The sequence below is a fragment of the Phytophthora cinnamomi genome, assembly GCF_018691715.1.
Source record: "Phytophthora cinnamomi strain GKB4 chromosome Unknown Contig16, whole genome shotgun sequence".
Classification (NCBI taxonomy): Eukaryota; Oomycota; class Peronosporomycetes; order Peronosporales; family Peronosporaceae; genus Phytophthora; species Phytophthora cinnamomi.
The window spans coordinates 42,366-59,329 of NW_027150949.1; the positions used below are offsets into that span (position 1 = coordinate 42,366).

At 56.1% G+C, this 16,964-nt stretch overlaps 5 protein-coding genes across 5 annotated transcripts; 3 read left to right on the forward strand and 2 right to left on the reverse strand.

Annotated features, from left to right (window-relative positions):
- Nucleotides 1-2,408: 2,408 nt before the first annotated feature.
- IUM83_02275 (Trans-aconitate 2-methyltransferase) lies at nt 2,409-3,064 on the forward strand (the record flags this gene model as incomplete). The annotated part of the gene is made up of 2 exons (XM_067926180.1): nt 2,409-2,992; nt 3,052-3,064. 2 exons carry the CDS (start codon nt 2,409-2,411, stop codon nt 3,062-3,064), a joined length of 597 nt encoding a protein of 198 aa, XP_067796677.1.
- Nucleotides 3,065-3,916: 852 nt separating this feature from the next.
- IUM83_02276 (Multidrug/Oligosaccharidyl-lipid/polysaccharide (MOP) Flippase Superfamily) lies at nt 3,917-5,547 on the forward strand (the record flags this gene model as incomplete). The annotated part of the gene is made up of 3 exons (XM_067926181.1): nt 3,917-4,081; nt 4,150-4,263; nt 4,339-5,547. 3 exons carry the CDS (start codon nt 3,917-3,919, stop codon nt 5,545-5,547), a joined length of 1,488 nt encoding a protein of 495 aa, XP_067796406.1.
- Nucleotides 5,548-5,637: 90 nt separating this feature from the next.
- On the reverse strand, nt 5,638-9,756 carry IUM83_02277 (multidrug resistance protein ABC superfamily; the record flags this gene model as incomplete). The annotated part of the gene is made up of 3 exons (XM_067926182.1): nt 5,638-7,319; nt 7,659-8,071; nt 8,444-9,756. The coding sequence occupies 3 exons, from the start codon at nt 9,754-9,756 to the stop codon at nt 5,638-5,640; spliced, it is 3,408 nt and encodes a 1,135-aa protein (XP_067796742.1).
- Nucleotides 9,757-10,623: 867 nt separating this feature from the next.
- Nucleotides 10,624-13,911, reverse strand: IUM83_02278 (putative exportin-T; the record flags this gene model as incomplete). The annotated part of the gene is made up of 2 exons (XM_067926183.1): nt 10,624-13,725; nt 13,861-13,911. 2 exons carry the CDS (start codon nt 13,909-13,911, stop codon nt 10,624-10,626), a joined length of 3,153 nt encoding a protein of 1,050 aa, XP_067796741.1.
- A 511-nt stretch (nt 13,912-14,422) lies between these two features.
- Nucleotides 14,423-15,660, forward strand: IUM83_02279 (multidrug resistance protein ABC superfamily; the record flags this gene model as incomplete). Its single annotated transcript, XM_067926184.1, has 2 exons — nt 14,423-15,526; nt 15,613-15,660. The coding sequence occupies 2 exons, from the start codon at nt 14,423-14,425 to the stop codon at nt 15,658-15,660; spliced, it is 1,152 nt and encodes a 383-aa protein (XP_067796766.1).
- Nucleotides 15,661-16,964: the final 1,304 nt, after the last annotated feature.

Genomic DNA, 16,964 nt, shown 5'->3' on the forward strand with positions numbered 1-16,964 from the left:
TGGCCACGCGAGCTTTCTGGCCACCGCTCAAATTGATGCCACGTTCACCGATCTCGGTGGCGTCTCCGTTGGGTAGAGCGCGCAGATCCATGCCCAACTGCGATGCGTCCAGCACTTGTGCATACCGCTCTTCGTCGTAGTCTTGCTCGAAGAGGATGTTATCACGCAGTGTAGCGTTGCGGATCCAGGTGTCTTGACTCACATAGGCTACTCGCCCACCGACTTCAAGCACTCCGGAAGTTCGCGGCATTTCTCCGAGGATGGCGTTGACGAGACTCGACTTGCCCGATCCAACTTTTCCAACGATCATCACCAGTGAGCCACGTGCGATCCGAAGATTCATATCATTCAGACGGAAACCTCCAGGATCGATAGAATTGTGCCGAGAGAATGAAGTCTCGCGACCAGCATCCTTGGCTTTGGATTGCGGTGACGGCGCCTGAGCTTCGATGGCTGGTAGAACGACTACGAGGTCGTTTTGATTTGCTACCGGCCAGCTGCAACCCGCGTCTCGGATTGAGATATCCCCTCTGGCGATTAATCCAGCATCTTCGGTGTAGTCGCTCGAAATGAGTGGCTGCAGTTTTGCGTTACCTTCGTCTTCTTCTTCGTCAGACTCGGCTGTGTTTGATAATAGTGGACCATTCATGACAACTTCGTCACTAGCAAGAAAAGCATCGATGCGTGACAGCGAAATCTTCGCCTTACAGAAGCTGGAAATGGCTTGTGGGAGCTGGAAGAGCGCGGTTCTGCAGATATTGACCATAGCGATAAGCGTGAATGCCTCGATGACATCAATAGTGCTATGAAGCAGCACGTAGAGTCCCAGAGTAACCCCCGAGAGAAATGTCGGGGTGAGGAACAGCATCACCGTGTTGACCACCTGGAACGAGTGGAACTTACGCAGGAATGTCACTTCTCGAGCACGGAGTTTCTCCACCCGTTGCGCCAATGGTTCTTCCCACGCGTAGTATTTCATGACTCGGATACCTTGAAGAGCTTCCGACGTGACCTTAACTCTCTTTTCGATGACTTCCAGCAATCTGCGCTGCAGATGAGCGATGAGATCGCCCTGCTTGACTGTGATCCACATAACTACAACCAGCACCACCGCACCCGCCAACGCCGAGTACGCGTCCAGCAACAGTCCGATCATCATGATCGAGACCACGAAAGCCAGCGGGCCCATGACGTGCCACGGACTCTGCAGCATCGCAGTGAAGACTCGCTCGGCGTCCACGCTCATGAGCGTCAAGACCTCGCCGGCCGTGTACTCTTGCCTCGAAGCGCTCGACAGACGCAACGCCTTGTCGAACACGAGCGTCATCGTGAGTGACCGAATGTTGGCGCCTATCCGCGATGTCGTGAAGAAAACGTAGTTGACGGTGCACACGGCAACGATCGAGCTGACGGTCATAATTGCCACCAGCCAGTAGCCGTTGGTGATGCCAAAGATATTTTCTCGGTCGTTCAAGAACTGGAGCAGTGCTTGGGCGACGTAGGATTGCATGGCCAGCGCCACAACGTACAGGACGGAGCCGAAGATCACGACAATGAGCTCTCTTCGGAATGTTTTCGCGTAAGCCATTGCGACTGGCGAGATGCTGAAGATCTGCGGACTGGGGTCGTACACCCGACGGAACCGAACCTCCAGCACGTCGCACGAGTCGCTGGGTCCAATTGGCCACATGTCCTTGAGCTCCAGCACGCGCTCGGCTCCGAGCGACACCATCGGCTGGATCCAATGGGCCAGCACGATGGAGAGCAACGAGGCCTTCTCGAGTGGGTTCGAGCGCCGGCTGAACGGTAGGTTCCGTTCATCATCCGAGTCAATTGTAGACACTCGGCTTGATGGCGTGGGCGGCGCCGAGACGTAGTCGACCACCTCGGCCCACGTGACGTCGGGCATCGTAGCTGCAAGTTGAACGCAGATCGCGAAATGGACTGGTCCAAGATCGTCGTTGAGAACAGCCTTTCGATAAAGAAGGTACATGTACTGGTGAAAAGTCTTGTTCATCAGCCAAGATCGTTGATGAACGCGGTTCAATTAACTGAGCTACACGTAACAGGAGAAAGACCAGGGCACAAGACTGGCGTCAGACTGACGAGAAGCTCCGTCTCGGTATAAAGCCAAACGATGAGGAGTAGATACTAGGGACGCGTGTCATTCTGTCATTTCTAGTGAATCAATGCTCTGCGAGGACCATTCTTACAGTAGCTGACAGTCCACGTGTCTGTACAACCACGTCATCGTGACGTTATCGCTTTTCACGCTATCTGATTGGCTGGCTTGTGGTCCCTTGCAGTACATCAGCCCTGTGTGTGCGATGTACGGGCTTTTGCTGCGAATATCGCCGACGTCGAGTGAACACTTTTGAATTCACTGCTTCCCGGCTCACCATTCGACCATGGCTCAGCACGTCGCGCGCGCCACGCAAACGTGGCAACCGCAGAAGTACCTCAAGTTCCAGCGTCAGCGTCTTCGGCCCGCGCTGGAGCTGCTGGTTCGCGTGTCCGAGCTACCCAGCGACAACGAGTCAGTGGAGATCATCGACCTCGGCGCCGGAACGGGCAACATGGCCCCGTCCTTCCTGAAGCGGTGGCCGAGCGCCAACGTCACGTTTGTGGACTCGTCGGCGTCGATGCTGGAGGTCGCGCAGCGCGAGCACATGGAGAACGAGACGCTCGACACCCAGCGCTGCGCCTACGTGCAGGCGGACTTCGAGTCGTACGAACCAACTCGACCCGCGGACCTCATTTTCTCCAACGCGGCGCTGCAGTGGGTGAACGCCGATAAGCACAAGCACATTCTGCCGCGGCTGTACTCCTTCCTGAAGCCGGGCGGTGTTTTGGCCTTCCAGATCCCGGACACGCGACTGCAGCCCAGTCACCAGCGCATGGTCGACGCGGCGGAAGAGCTGGGTCTAAGTGACCGCGTCGCTGGTGTGCGATGGGTCACTTGCGAGAAGGACCCGAGCTTCTACTACGAGCTGTTCAAGGCTGTCGACGCCGGTGCCGAGATCGACATGTGGGCCGCGGTGTACGCGCAAGTCCTCGAGGGTGAAAACCCGGTCGCCGACTTCACGGGATCCACGGCGTTGCGCCCGTACATGGAGGCTCTGGGGGAGCCGTCGACTGAGGCCACGCAGTTCGAACAAAAGTATCGCGAGATGATCGCCGCCGCGTACCCCAAGCAGAGCGATGGCAACACGATTTTCAACCTCAAGCGCTTTTTCGTAGTGGTCACTAAGCCATAGTGCTGTCGACGTCACCGTTTTTAACGTCAGGTCACCGTTTTTAACGTCGGGCCACTTCGACGTCTGATAGATGTTATTGTTATGCATAGTAACACCCCCATAACACCACCCATTTCAGGCGATTTCATTGGTCAAAACATCGTGAAGAACAGGCTGCAAAATGACTTTACTCTATTTACTGAAATAGCCTCTGATAGTGGTATCCCATCGTTATGACACTGACGTCAACAAGGGTTTAGCAACCTAGTTAATGTTATCTCCGGTAGAAGTATTTAATAACACCTCGATAATCCACGACGTCGGCAGCCCTAGTAAGCCGCTGTAGCGTGCTCGCTGCGACAAACCATGACGTGCTCTTTCGCCGGAGTCATCGTATAGTTTTTTTGGTTGGCGTCACCAATGATGCGTGGATGCTGCGTTCCACTCACCATTTATCAGGGGGATTTAGTACAAGATACGCTAGTTTTGTGGAGGCTGTAGACGATTTTTTTGTATAACGATCGGGGATCGACAAATCCGCACCTAGCATTGTTTACCACACATCTGCAACCAAACGAAGCTTCGCCTGAACGCGTGACTCATACCGCGCAGACGATGTACCTACAAATGTTTTAGTCTCCGACAGACGTTCACTTTTGTTTTGGAGTCCTGAGGCTCAAATGAGCCTGCAACTTTCGCGTCACGACAAAAGTGACATCGGAGAGTCCTTCGTGAGCCTCTCCTCTCCGTCGCTTCCGACAGGACATGAATTCGATCGCTCTGATGAACCAACCCCGCAAACCTCCGAGGAAGTCAAGACGCTGCTCAAGCTCGTCGGTCCTGTGGTAGGCAGATTTTGTCTTGTAAGGACACTTTGATAGTCGTGGTCTCATGAAATTCTCCTTAACCGCAGATGATCACTACGTTTTTGGAATTTCTGCCGGGCTTTATTTCGATAATCCTAGCCGGCAACATCGATTCGCCATACGCGCAGCACTACATCGACGCTGCAACCTTCTCCATCATGGTACGACGCCTTCATTCAGGTATCACTTTGTAAGGATCGCAGTCTGACGTTGTTTCTTAATTTGTGCACCTGTAGCTGCTGAACATCACCTCGCTTTCAGTCGGACTGGGCCTCGCGTCGGCTTTGGATACGCTTTGCTCGCAGGCTTACGGGGCCAAACGCCTCGAGAAAATCGGCGTTTACTTCCAGACCGGAATTGTTGTGCTCACTACGATCCTTGTGCCGATGCTCTTCATCAACTCCTTCACAGAGATCATCTTGAAGTGGCTGGGGCAGGACGCCGAGGTCGCGTATTTGGCCGGACAATTTTCTCGGTGGATGCTCCCAGGTGTGCCATGCCTTTTCCTCTATGAACTCACGCGCAAGGTGCTGCAGGCACAGAACATCATGACTCCTCTCGTCGCCATTGCGGTAGTCGGCAACGTAGTCAACGTTGCTGTCGGCTACGGGCTCGCCTACCACACGTCGATCGGCTTCAACGGCATCGCTATGGGCCGAAGTATCGGCAACTTTTTCCTGCCACTGCTGCTTGTGCCGTATTTCATGTGGCGGCCGCACCACTTGAGGCAGTGGTGGTGCCAGCCCTGGGACCTGAAGGCTGCCACGCGCTATGTCGGCCTCTTCATGCGACTTGGGGTGCCCGGAATGCTGATGCTTGGGATGGAAATGTGGGCGTTTGAGGCGCTCTCCATCCTCGCTGGCTTGCTGCCAAACAGTGTCGTTGCAGTCGCTGCCCATTCTGTGCTTGTCAATGTAGACATGATCGTCTACACAACATTCGCGGGTTTCTCCGTCGCCGCCAACATTCGAGTTGGAAATTGTCTTGGAGCTGACAAGCCGAAGACTGCGAGGATGGCTCGCACCGTTGCGCTCACTATCACTTTTGCTTTGACGTTGTTCTTCACGGGGCTTGTTTTCGGGCTCAGCGGGTACATTCCTCTTCTTTTCCTCGACAAAGGCGAAAGTGCTGACCTGGCTTCGAAAGTGATGGCGATCATGTCGCCCCAGAAGATTGTCGACGGACTAAATGCTGTGACTCAAGGCGTATTTCGAGGTGCCGGCAAGCAGCGAGACGCTGCCATTGTCAACGCGGTGGCGTACTACATTTTCGGAGTTCCTTTCGGTGCACTATTAGCTTTCCAGTGCGGCCTCGGCATTGAAGGGCTTTGGATTGGCATGGCCTCCGGCAATGTCCTAGCCTTCACCACCATGGCCGTACTCATGAGACGCTACTGGAATTGGGAGAGCCTTGCGGACGACGCACGTGTTCGAACCAATTTCTAGACGAGAGTGTACGACACCCAGAAGAATTCGACAAATGTTAACAAAACATGCATCACTAAACTCGACACGAAGCATGTTTCAATCTCAAACCTATTGCTTTGATGACTTCGTTGTGAGCCCAGTGAACACGGACTGCGGCCGCGCCAACAGCTCCGAAGGAGAGCCGAACTCGGCCACGCGACCCGCATCCATCACCGCGATCTTGTCGCAGTGCATGATGGTGTTGATGCGGTGCGCGATGATGAGCACCGTCTTGTCCTGGAACGTGTCCTGGATGGTGGTCTGGATGAGCGCGTCCGTGGCCGTGTCGACGTTGGCCGTGGCCTCGTCCAGCACGACGACCTTGCTGTCCTTGAGCAGCGCGCGGCCGATGCAGATGAGCTGGCGCTGGCCAACCGACAGGTTGTCTCCTCCCTCGGCCACCTCGAAGTCGAGGCCCGTCCCCCAGCGACGCAGGTTGTCGGCCATGTGCACCTGCTGCAGCACGCGCCAGATGCGCTCGTCCGAGTACTCGTGGAACGGGTCCAGGTTCTCTCGCAAAGGGCCGCTGAACAGCACGGGGTCCTGCGGGATGATGGCCAGGCTGCGCCGCAGCTCGCGCAGGTTCACGCTCGAGATGTCCACGTCGTCGATGAGCACGCGGCCGCTGTAGAAGTCGCAGATACGGAAGAGCGCGACCATGAGCGAGGATTTGCCCGCGCCGGTGCGTCCGCAGATGCCGATTTTCTCTCCGGCGCCGACGTCCATGTCGACACCTTTGAGCACGAGCGGGAGTTCGGGTCGGTATCGGAGACACAGACCCTCGAAACGTACTGCACCTTGCGAGGGCCACAGGTGAGTTTTGTCGCTACTTAGGTTAGGATGTGAGGCAGCCAATTCCGTGACTTTCGTACCGCCATCGTCCTCACGCTCGATCTCGCGGAAGAACAGCAATCGTTCGACGCTTGTCGTGGCATTATCGACACGATCCACGGAGCGCATGACCCACTGAATCACCGATGTAAGCATCAGCGCGTACGTGAGTGATAGGCCCGATGTCATCGAGCCGATTTCGCCACGCGTAGACACGAGATAAAGCGTGACAACGAAGATGATCACTACTGACATGAGGTCCAACCGCGTCGCGAGCCACCGACTAGCAGACCAATATGTCAAGTACATGTTCGCGTTGGTATCCACGACTTGACGGTTGCGTGCAGAGAATTGCTCCTCCATACGGAACGCGCGGATCGTGGGAAGCCCTGAAAGGGTCTCGCTAAACAAATTGTAAACGGGAGTACGTGTGATACCTTCAAGTCGTTTGAGCTCACGCGAGGTTTTCTTAAAGTACTGGCCGGTCATGACGAAGATCACCATGAGAGGAATATACGATACTCCAATCCAGTAAGAAGCAAAAGCAGAGACCACCAGCGATCCGAGAGCCATTGACAAATTCTGGAAGAAGAGCTGATACTCCAGAGGAAGAGTTGTGTCCATTTGGTCCAAGTCATTCGAGAATCGATTCAGGATCTGTCCGATAGGTGTCACGTCGAAGTAGCGCGTTACCGGGGCCCGTAACACGCGTCGGAACAACTCATCGTGCATATGCTGAGATGAACGCATGCAGGTCTCGATCATTGTAACTCCACGAATCAGTGTGAGGATCGAGCAGAGCACAATGAGACCGAGATACCACATGCCGAAAGTTGTTCCCGAATATGTCGGGTCCACACCGCGGCGATGCATGTTACGAGCCCAATGACCAGGCCACCAGTCAACTGTTGTTCGTGCAGCTTGACCCACACAGTACAAAATACTAATCACCAGCACCACAACCCAGCCGTTGACTCCAGTTTCGTCAAAATACGCCTTGTACACATGTGATCCAACAGTACCCTTCACGCGGTCCTCAGCTCGAATCAAACGACCTGCCGAACTTTTGACGGCTCCGCCCTTCTTCTCTTCGTTTTCGGTTTGGACCTCTGCGCTTTCCACCTTTTCGACGTTGCCACCTTCTGGTAGTAGGGCATCGATCTCATCAACGTCATTGTCCGCAGACTGCTCTGAATCACGATTGGTGGTTCCTTCCATCGCAAGATGCGGGAACTGGGCCAACACATTTTCGTATGGGCCGTGACCAACTATCGCCCCGTCACCCATAACGACGACTTGGTCAGCACGTGCCAGTAAATCGTAGTGGCTGTTGACCACCAACAAACGGGTCTGACCAGAGGCCAATCCTACGATGCACTTGTCAAATATCGAGCGCGCCACGTGAGGATCAACTGCACTCAAGGGGTCATCTAGAATCAGCACATCAGTACCTGAACGATACATCGCACGGGCAATTGCCACACGAGCCTTCTGGCCGCCGCTCAAATTGATGCCACGTTCACCAATCTCTGTTGAGTCTCCATTCGGAAGTGACTTCAGATCCATCGCCAGTTGTGAAGCATCGAGCACCTGCGCGTACCGCTCCGCATTGTAGGGTTCCTCGAAAAGGATGTTGTCACGCAGAGTAGCGTTACGGATCCAGGTGTCTTGGCTTACGTAGGATACGCGGCCGCCAATCTCCAGTACACCAGCCGTGCGAGACATCTCTCCAAGAAGTGCGTTAAGGAGGCTAGACTTTCCAGAACCAACCTTGCCGACGATCATCACCAGCGAACCTCGCTCAATTTCTAGGTTAACGCCTTCCAGTTTGAAACCCTGGCTTTCAGCAGTGGGTTTCTCCACCGGGGATCCAATATTCGACGTCTTGGGGGCCACTTCCGCGGTTGTGCTTGGTGCCTGGCGTTCGCTTTCATCTTCCTCGGCAGTCGGTGTTACAACAACGACTTCGGTTTGCGAAGTTGCGGGCCACTCGAAGGTTGCGTCACGGATTGAGATAAATCCGCGGCCGATCGATGCACCACACGCTTCGTTGGCATCAGTGAGCAAAGGAGACTTGTTCGTAGGCGTGGCGGCCCCTTGTTCAGCAAAAAGAAGTGACTGGATTGCAACTTCATCGCTGGTGAGGAAGGCGTCAAGACGTGCATACGAGATCCTAGCCTTGGAGATGCCAGCAATGGCCTGGGGGAGCTGGTTCAGCGCCGTTCTGCAAATGTTGACCATGGCAACCAATGTGAAGGCCTCGACGACACTGATCGTGTGGTGAATGAGCACGTAGATGCCCAAAGTCACGCCGGAGACGAAACTCGGCGTGAGGAACAGCATGACCGTGTTTACCACTTGGTACATGTGGAACTTGCGCAGAAGCCCCACCTCCTTCCCGCGGAGCTTCTCGACGCGCTGTGCCAAGGACTCTTCCCACGCATAGTATTTCATGACTCGGATGCCTTGCAGCGCCTCCGATGTAACCTTGACGCGCTCGTCGATGACATTGAGCAGCTTCTTCTGGAAGTCAGCAATGCGTCGGCCCTGACCGGCCGAGATGGTCATCACAACCACGAGCACGACGGCTGCGCCGAGAGCCGAGTAGAAGTCGAAGAGCATGCCAATGAGAACGACCGAGATGATGAACGACAGCGGGCCCATGAACAACCACGGGCCCTGGATCATCAGCAGGAACACGCGCTCCGTGTCGACGCTCATCAGCGTCAGCACTTCACCCGTCGTGTAGTCCTGTCGAGCAGCACTCGATAACTTCAGCGCCTTGTCAAACACCAGCGACATGGTGAGCGAACGCATGTTGGCCCCGATGCGCGAGGCCGAGAAGAAGACGTAGTTGAGCGCGCACACGGCCACGAGCGAGCTGAGCGTCATCATGGCCATCAACCAGTAGCCGCTCGAGATGTGGAACAGGTTCTCCTCGTCGTTCAGGAACTGCAGGATGGCCTGGGCCACGTACGACTGCAGGGCCAGCGCGAACACGTACAGCACGCAGCTCACGAGCACGAACGCGAGCTCCGCCTGGAACGTGCGAGCATATGCGGCCGCCAGCGGCGACACATTGAACAGGTGTCGCCGACTCGGGTCGTACACCTGGCGGAATCGCTGCTCCAGCGACGCGCACGCGTCGCGCGTGCAAATTGGCCACACGTCCTCCTTTTCTAGCACGTGACGTGCGCCGAGAGACACCATGGGCTGGATCCACTGGGCCAGGATGATCGACGGCAGCGAGGCCCTGGCCAACGGGTTGGGCAGCTGGCTGAACGGTGTGGAGCCCTCCGACGACTTGGTCCGCGGCGTGGCCGGCGCCTCCGCGTAGCTCGAGTCCGTGTCGTCCATTGCTCCGCAGGTGACGCAAATCAAGGAATGAACAGCAGCACCCGATGATGGGGACAGCAGTCGACTTGTCGAACGTGGCAGATGTGTGTTCTTTTGACGAAGTGAGACCGTCCATGTTGAACCGTCTACAGCTCTATAGCGTGACAGATTTTGGGATGACACGCGGGTGTCGAGGTGTCGGTGACGTGCATGGCCACCGGAGCTGTTCGGGTCGCCATGAGACGGGGAATTTTGTCGGCTGTAGTAGAGTCACGCCTACTGCGTTGGAAGTGCCAAATTACACCTTGTATCTGTGCTCGATGGTGTATTCATTGCTCATTAGAAATTCTCGCTCACTAAACCACCTGCGCCTACTACCGTTGTCGTAGCGATGGGCTCTTTGCGCCTTTGAGGGCTTGCAGCTAATTGGGAAACCCCAGCTTGCTTCTTTGGCCAGACGCTCGAGATTTTCTCGCGTATCGCTTTGGCCATAGTTGATGATCAACTGCTGCAGCGCGGAGTCCAGTGATAAGGGACGAAAGGCGCCGACGTGAGAATTTCAGTAGTATTCTGTTTCGCCAACGATCGCACAGAATAGCTTTTTGTTGGAAAGTTACGATCAGAAAAACGTGAAATGAGCGACTATAAAACGTTGTCGCACTCAATCAAACACAAGCATCGAAAATTCAGGTGATCATCCGCGAAAATGTACACATTCTTCGCGGTAACAAAAAGTCTTTGCTGCAGAAGCTGGCGCAACACAGACTCTGTAAACTACGAGATGGGGACGCTCTCTCTATTTGCTGTCGGCGATTGTAGCCCGGGGTCGTCCATGCCTATTATCCTAGTCTCTTCAAAATGCTATTGTAATGTCCTCGCCGGAGCCTGCTACATCTTGCTCACCAGCGCCTTGTACGCGGCTTGAATCTTCTTGCGGTCTCCGGTGGCCACTTGCTCCGTGTACGGGCCCGCCAGCTCCGGCGGACAGCCCAGCGACGGCAGAAAGACGTCACGCATGAAGGTCAGGTACTCGACGCCCAGAGCACCAACCAGCACCGCCTGCATGTTGACGATCTCCTTCACGGCCAACATGGTCTGCATGTCGTCCACGTCGAAGTGGCGGAGCTTCGTCACGGCGAACATGGCGCGCGTGAAGTCCTGCACTGCAATCTGCGTGAAGCGCGCCTTGCCCTCTGCTGACAACTCGGCGTGCAGCTCAGCACGCAACGCCACGGACGCCGCCGACGTGGCTGCGGTCGCAGCTCCTGATGCTTCACTCGCCGGAGACGGAGCCGATCCGTTGCTAATCCAACGCTCAACCAGCATGCTTCCGATCGAAAAGCAGGCACGGTTGATATTCGCGTCCTGCACCTCGGCGCAGCCCTCCAGTACAAGACGCAGCATGTTCTCCAGCTGCGCGACATTCCGGGCGCTGATCAGCACCGCGTCTAGTCCGTGCGTGACGAGGTGGAGCAGGAATGTGTATAGATACTTCTGTGTAGCTTCACGCTCGAGCTGCGGGGCATCCTTCGTCTCGCCGGTCGCAAGCGCGCTCCGCTCCGGCATCAGAGCGCACAAGTGCTGCACAAACGGTAACGTAGTCTTGTCTAGGAACCCACCCAGCGCCTGCTTGTGCTTGATAATAAGCTGGTCCACCAGCTGCACGATCTCCACAACTTCGGGTTGCTCACAGCCCATCATCAGCGTCTGCAGAGGCTCCTGTACGTTGCTCAAAAAGTGTTCGCGATCCAGCACAGTAGTCAAGCGGTGCAGCGTGAAAATCACCTTAGAACGCACGCGCTGGCTGCCGGGCAGCGCACGAAGAACGCATGCCGTAGCTGTGAGCACCTGCGTAAACGTCTCCTGGTGGTTCTCCATGCAGTCTGTGCCCTTGAAAGCCTTGAGCACATGGGCAATAGCGTTAAGATGAGAGGCACAGTGCTCAGTAACGTAGTCTTCGTCAGTCAGCGCACCCTTTGCCAATTCATTCAATGTCGTATTCAAACCCTGCAGCAACGGGTCCAAGACAGCGATCGTGTAGCGGTACCGGAGCTCCTTCGCATTCATTCCTGTCTCCTCTGGGGGAAGCACGAGCGAAGCGATGATCTGACCAGCGAGCTCGAATAGATACAATTGGTCGTCATAAGCCAGGTACGTCGGGTTGCGTTGGCTTTCGATTTCTTCACGTTCAGTGGCAATCGCCAGGCGAGGCTGCAACGCTGTTAGAATACTGGAGGCATGCGGATTAACCGAAGCGCCAATCGCCTTCACGAGACGCAGACACAGGTAGCAAACACGAGAGCGCACGTGGGCAGCGGGGTGGGCTAGACCATGAGGTCCAAACATCATTTGCAGCACTGCTGGAATGAGCACTGATTCATTCTGCAACACCTTGCTGTAGCGCACAGCCAGATCGTAGTATGTAAGAAGAACCTGCGGATGCAGTGGCGCAGCACTGGAAGACGCTGAAAGCATGCTGCTGTGAATCTGGACAACCATAAGCGTGAGCGGGCTCGTGGGCTCATTGAATGGAACAGCCACCGCCTTCAGCGCGGCAAGACCTTCCTTAAACCGGTGCACCAACGACAAGAAGCTCTCAAGGTCGCGCGGGTCGATCTCGGCAAATTGGCCCGGCAGACTCTGCGCCAGATTGGTGAGGAAAGCAAGTGTGTCATGCGGTCGTTGGCGCACGATGTTGAGGAAGATGGTGTACAGGCTGCGTCGGTACTCTTCAAACTCGGCAGCGTCAGAGTCCGAATCCTCCGGAAATCGCGTCTGGCGGTAAATTCCGTGTAGGATCTGCGGGACGTACTCAGACGATCGGAACACCTCCGCTTCGCTCTGTGGCTTGCCGGCGGCCTGCGTCTCCGTGCGCAGCATAGCGCCTCCCACGGCGTTCACAATTTCAAAAACTTCCTCGGACACGTCCTTCGACTCATGCGCGAAAAGCTCCCATACCAGTGGCATCAGCTGGCACAGCATCGCGCCGCTGGCCTGAAGCAAGTCCGCCCGGTTCGTGTGCCGGAAGGCGTCCATGCACGTCACGAGCTCGAGCCCCACGGCATTAATCACCTCTCCGATTTCCTCGGCAAACTCGTCGTCCTCGCGAATCGGCAGGGCCGCGAGCATCTCTAGAATCTGCAGCTGCTGCAGCATGGCCAGCTTCTTCTCGGGCGTCATGCCCTTGTCAATCACCTCGAACACGCAGTTGGCCGCTGCGCAGCGGAACGTCTCGCTGCCTCGCAGCAGCTTGATCAGCAGCGGCCAGAGCGTGTCGTTCACCACGAGGCCGATGTCCACCCAGCTGATGTACCGCTTGAGCGTCTCGAGCGCGCTGGCGCTCAGCACGCGCATGACGTCGCTCGCGTCGGCGTTCACCAGCACGCGCGCGATGGCGTCGAAGCTCTCGCGCATGCACGAGCCCTCGCGCATGGCGTCCTTGATGCGCATGTTGTGCGCGGCCTCCTGCTGCGTGCGCATGGCGTCGAACTCGACGATCTCCTCGTTGATGGCCTGGAGGATGCGGAAGTACATCTCCACGATGGACGCGCCCTGCGGCAGCAGCGCCAGCAGCTCTGTGAAGGCCGAGGGCCAGCGGTCCGGGTAGTCTCTCTTGATGAGCAGCGTGACCACGACGGCCAGCTTGGTCTTGAGGTACGGCGCCTTGGCCTCCACGTAGGCCACGTGGCTCTGCAGCCAGGCCAGCAGCTCCACGCGCACGGCCACGGCCACGTCGTCCGCCACACCACCGGCCAGGGCCTCCTGCAGCGCCTGCAGCGCGTAGAACTTGACCTGCTCGTGCTCCGAGTGCTCGAAGAGCTGCAGCTCGGCGCGCCAGCCGTCCGCGCGGCTCTTGACGGCGGCGCAGAAGCTCTCGGCCTGCAGCTTGAGCGTCTGTGCCTGCTGGTCGCCGGCCGGCGCGCCCGCGTACTGGAAGGCGACGAGCACGGCGCGCTCGAACTCGGCCACGTCCGCCATGTCGCTGTGGATCTGCCCACAGGTAGATAAGGTCAGTCGACAGACGTTAGCTCGGGTGTAACGGGGAATCACGGGGTGAAATGCAGCACGTTGCAGAGAGCACACGCAGAGGAAGAGTATGCGCGTGCGGGCCGCCGCGGGCCGTACCTGGCGGGCGAGGCGCGGCGCGGCGAAGGTCGGAGAAGCGCTCGGCACCAAGCGATTCGAGCGAAAATGGCCACTAAACGCTGGCACTCTATGGATGCATGCTGCATGCGCTTGAGTAGGTCGTGAACATGAATTGTGGCGAAATGCTTTCTACTGTAATACACTCGTCGTTGGCGAATAGCCAGAAAACGGTAATATATGTAACATATATTACCGTATAATATGTGTCATACATGTTGAGCAGCTTTCATTCATTCAATACAGTACATGTACATGTACATGTACTGTACTCGCCTGGTTACAAATGCACAACGAGTTGATGTGAGATTTGCGCATGCGCGCGCTCGATGTCGACGCCCTCCACTCGTGAATTGGCCTGGCCGAGCACAAGTTTATCTAGGTTTGCAACCGCGTCGAAGTTGCCATGGGTGGGCGCGATCACTATGTGGAAGCCCCACCGACGCGCTCCAGCGCATCCGCGAAAGCCTCGCGGACCCCGTTCAGCCAAGTGCCGAATCCGCTGGCCACGGCCTCAGTGCCGTCGGTTGTGCTGGCGCAATGGATGCAGCCCATGATCTCGCTGGGCTCGCGGCAGGTTTTGGAGCTCGAGGACATGTGGCCCGTGTGTCCGGCCGACGCCTGCTTGGCGCTCGAGCAACGGTTCCGACGAGTGTACGAGCCGCACCGGCGACAAGTGTTCGGGCTGTCCCCGGTGTTCGTGGCGTACGTAAAGACTTTCCAGGCGCAGATCGCGGTGGTGCTGCTCGCTTGTGTGGTGTACGTGCTGGCTTTGGGGCTGCAGACGTACGTAACGAGGGCGCTACTGGAGTTCCTGAACGGAGAGGAGAATGTGTTCGACATTGAGAGCGGCTACTGGCTGGTGGCGATGATGACCGGAAGCTCGCTGGTGGCGGTGTGTGCATTAAACTACCTGTTCTTCGTGGCGTCGCGGATTGGATCCAACATGCGCTCGTTGACGATGTCGCTGGTATACGAGAAGGCGTTGAAGCTTTCGAGTGCGGCCAGGCAGGAGTACACGACCGGCGAGATTTTGACCCTGATGAGCGTTGATACGGAGCGTGTCTTCACTGCGATGGTGCAGGGCCCATGGCTGGTTATGGGGCCACTGGCATTTGTTGTGTCGTGTGTGCTGATCGGATTTCTCTTCAACTTCTACGCTGCTCTGGCGGGTGCGGTCGTGCTCACCGCTGTTATGGCCATTTCGATTTACCAGGGAGACCGCATTGCAGACTTGCAACGGAGATTACTACAGGTGATTGATGAACGCGTTAAAGTTACATCCGAGACTCTACAGGGCATCCGAGTCATGAAATACTACGCCTGGGAGGACTCCCTGGCCCAGCGCGTGGAGAAGCTTCGAGTCCGAGAAGTGAGCCTGCTGAGGAAGTTCCACTCGTACCAGGTGATCAATACGGTCATGTTGTTTATCACTCCGACGTTCCTTTCGGGAGCAACGCTGGGTGTGTACGTGTTGATTCGGCACACGATCACCGTGGTGGAGGCTTTCACGCTTGTGGCCATGGTCAACATTAGTCGAGCAGCTCTGAACCAGTTACCACTGGCAATTGGGGGTCTGTCGAAGGCGAAGATTGCTTACACTCGCATTGACGCATTTCTATCGAGCAGCGAGGTTGCGAGTATACCGGTGTTTCTCCCGAACTCAAGTAAAACGCTTGAATATACACCGACAAGCAAAGCGCCTCTTCTTTCGGCTTACAATGGGGAGGAAAGTGCCGCAATCGGTCGGGGGCACATTTCCATCCGAGATGGATCCTTTGAATGGCCAGCAAACGTGAATGGAGGTGATGTCATTGTGGTGACTCCAGCAGCAGACGAAATCCAGGGCGAACCACTTGAAAAGGTTGCTCCAGCCCCCAACAGTCCAGGAGCAAGTGACAACCGGGTTGCAGAACAGCAAGTATCTGTGTCCAGCGAAAAGCAAGGTTTCCAGCTACAGGGTGTCAATATCGAGATCGAGCGGGGCTCACTCGTGATGATCGTTGGAAAGGTTGGGTCCGGAAAATCGAGTCTGGTGAATGCCATCCTCGGTGAAATGCCGCGAACATCGGGTATGCTTGAGATCAGCGGACGCGTGGCTTACGTCAGCCAAGACACTTGGATCCGTAACGCTACTCTGCGTGGCAACATCCTCTTCGAGCAAGACTATGACGCTGAACTATATGAGCGTGTGTTAGACGCATCGCAACTAGCGATGGATTTGAAAGCACTACCCAATGGAGACTCGACGGAGATCGGTGAGCGCGGCATCAATTTGAGTGGTGGCCAGAAAGCACGTGTGGCGATCGCGCGGGCCATGTATCGATCGGGGACCGATGTGTTAATTCTAGACGACCCGCTCAGCGCTGTCGATCCGCACGTGGCACACGCAATTTTTGATGAATGTATCGTGAAGTTGGCTGGAGGTCAAACTCGACTGCTGGTGGTCAACAGCCACTATGACCTGTTGGCACGAGCTGACCACATTGTGATGATGCACGACGGAGCAATTGCTGCCCAGGGTTCCTATGCGAGTGTGCTCGCCCAGTTCCCACATTTAGCAACTCACGTCACCAGTGTTGAAAGCGGTAACAAGAACAGTGATGCTGAGCCTGTCGTGGGAGGTTCTTCAGAAACAAGCGACGAAGTATTACAAGTTTCTAGCGGCGAATACCAAGACATAAAAGCTGACACAAGCGAGATTGCGAAGGCTGATGTGGTGCGAGACTCTGAAGCAAAGGAGGGTAAAGCCGAAGGAAAGCTTATCCGAGCTGAAGATCGTGTAAAGGGAAAAGTGGGAGCGCGCGTCTACAAAGCCTACTTCGACGAAACTGGGTTCAACGGTCTGGTTGTGATCTCTGTTATCGTTTTAGCATATTGCGCAGGGCAGGCTGCGCGCACAGTTGTCGATTGGTGGCCTGGCCATTGGGCTCGCAACATGCCACGCCGAGGTGTCGATCCGACGTACTCGGGCACAAACTTCGGTATGTGGTATCTCGGCTTCCTTGTTCTTTGCGCAGTGCTGTCATTCGGTCGTGCGCTGATGATCATCGAGTCATGCGTTCGGTCATCGCAAAATATGCACG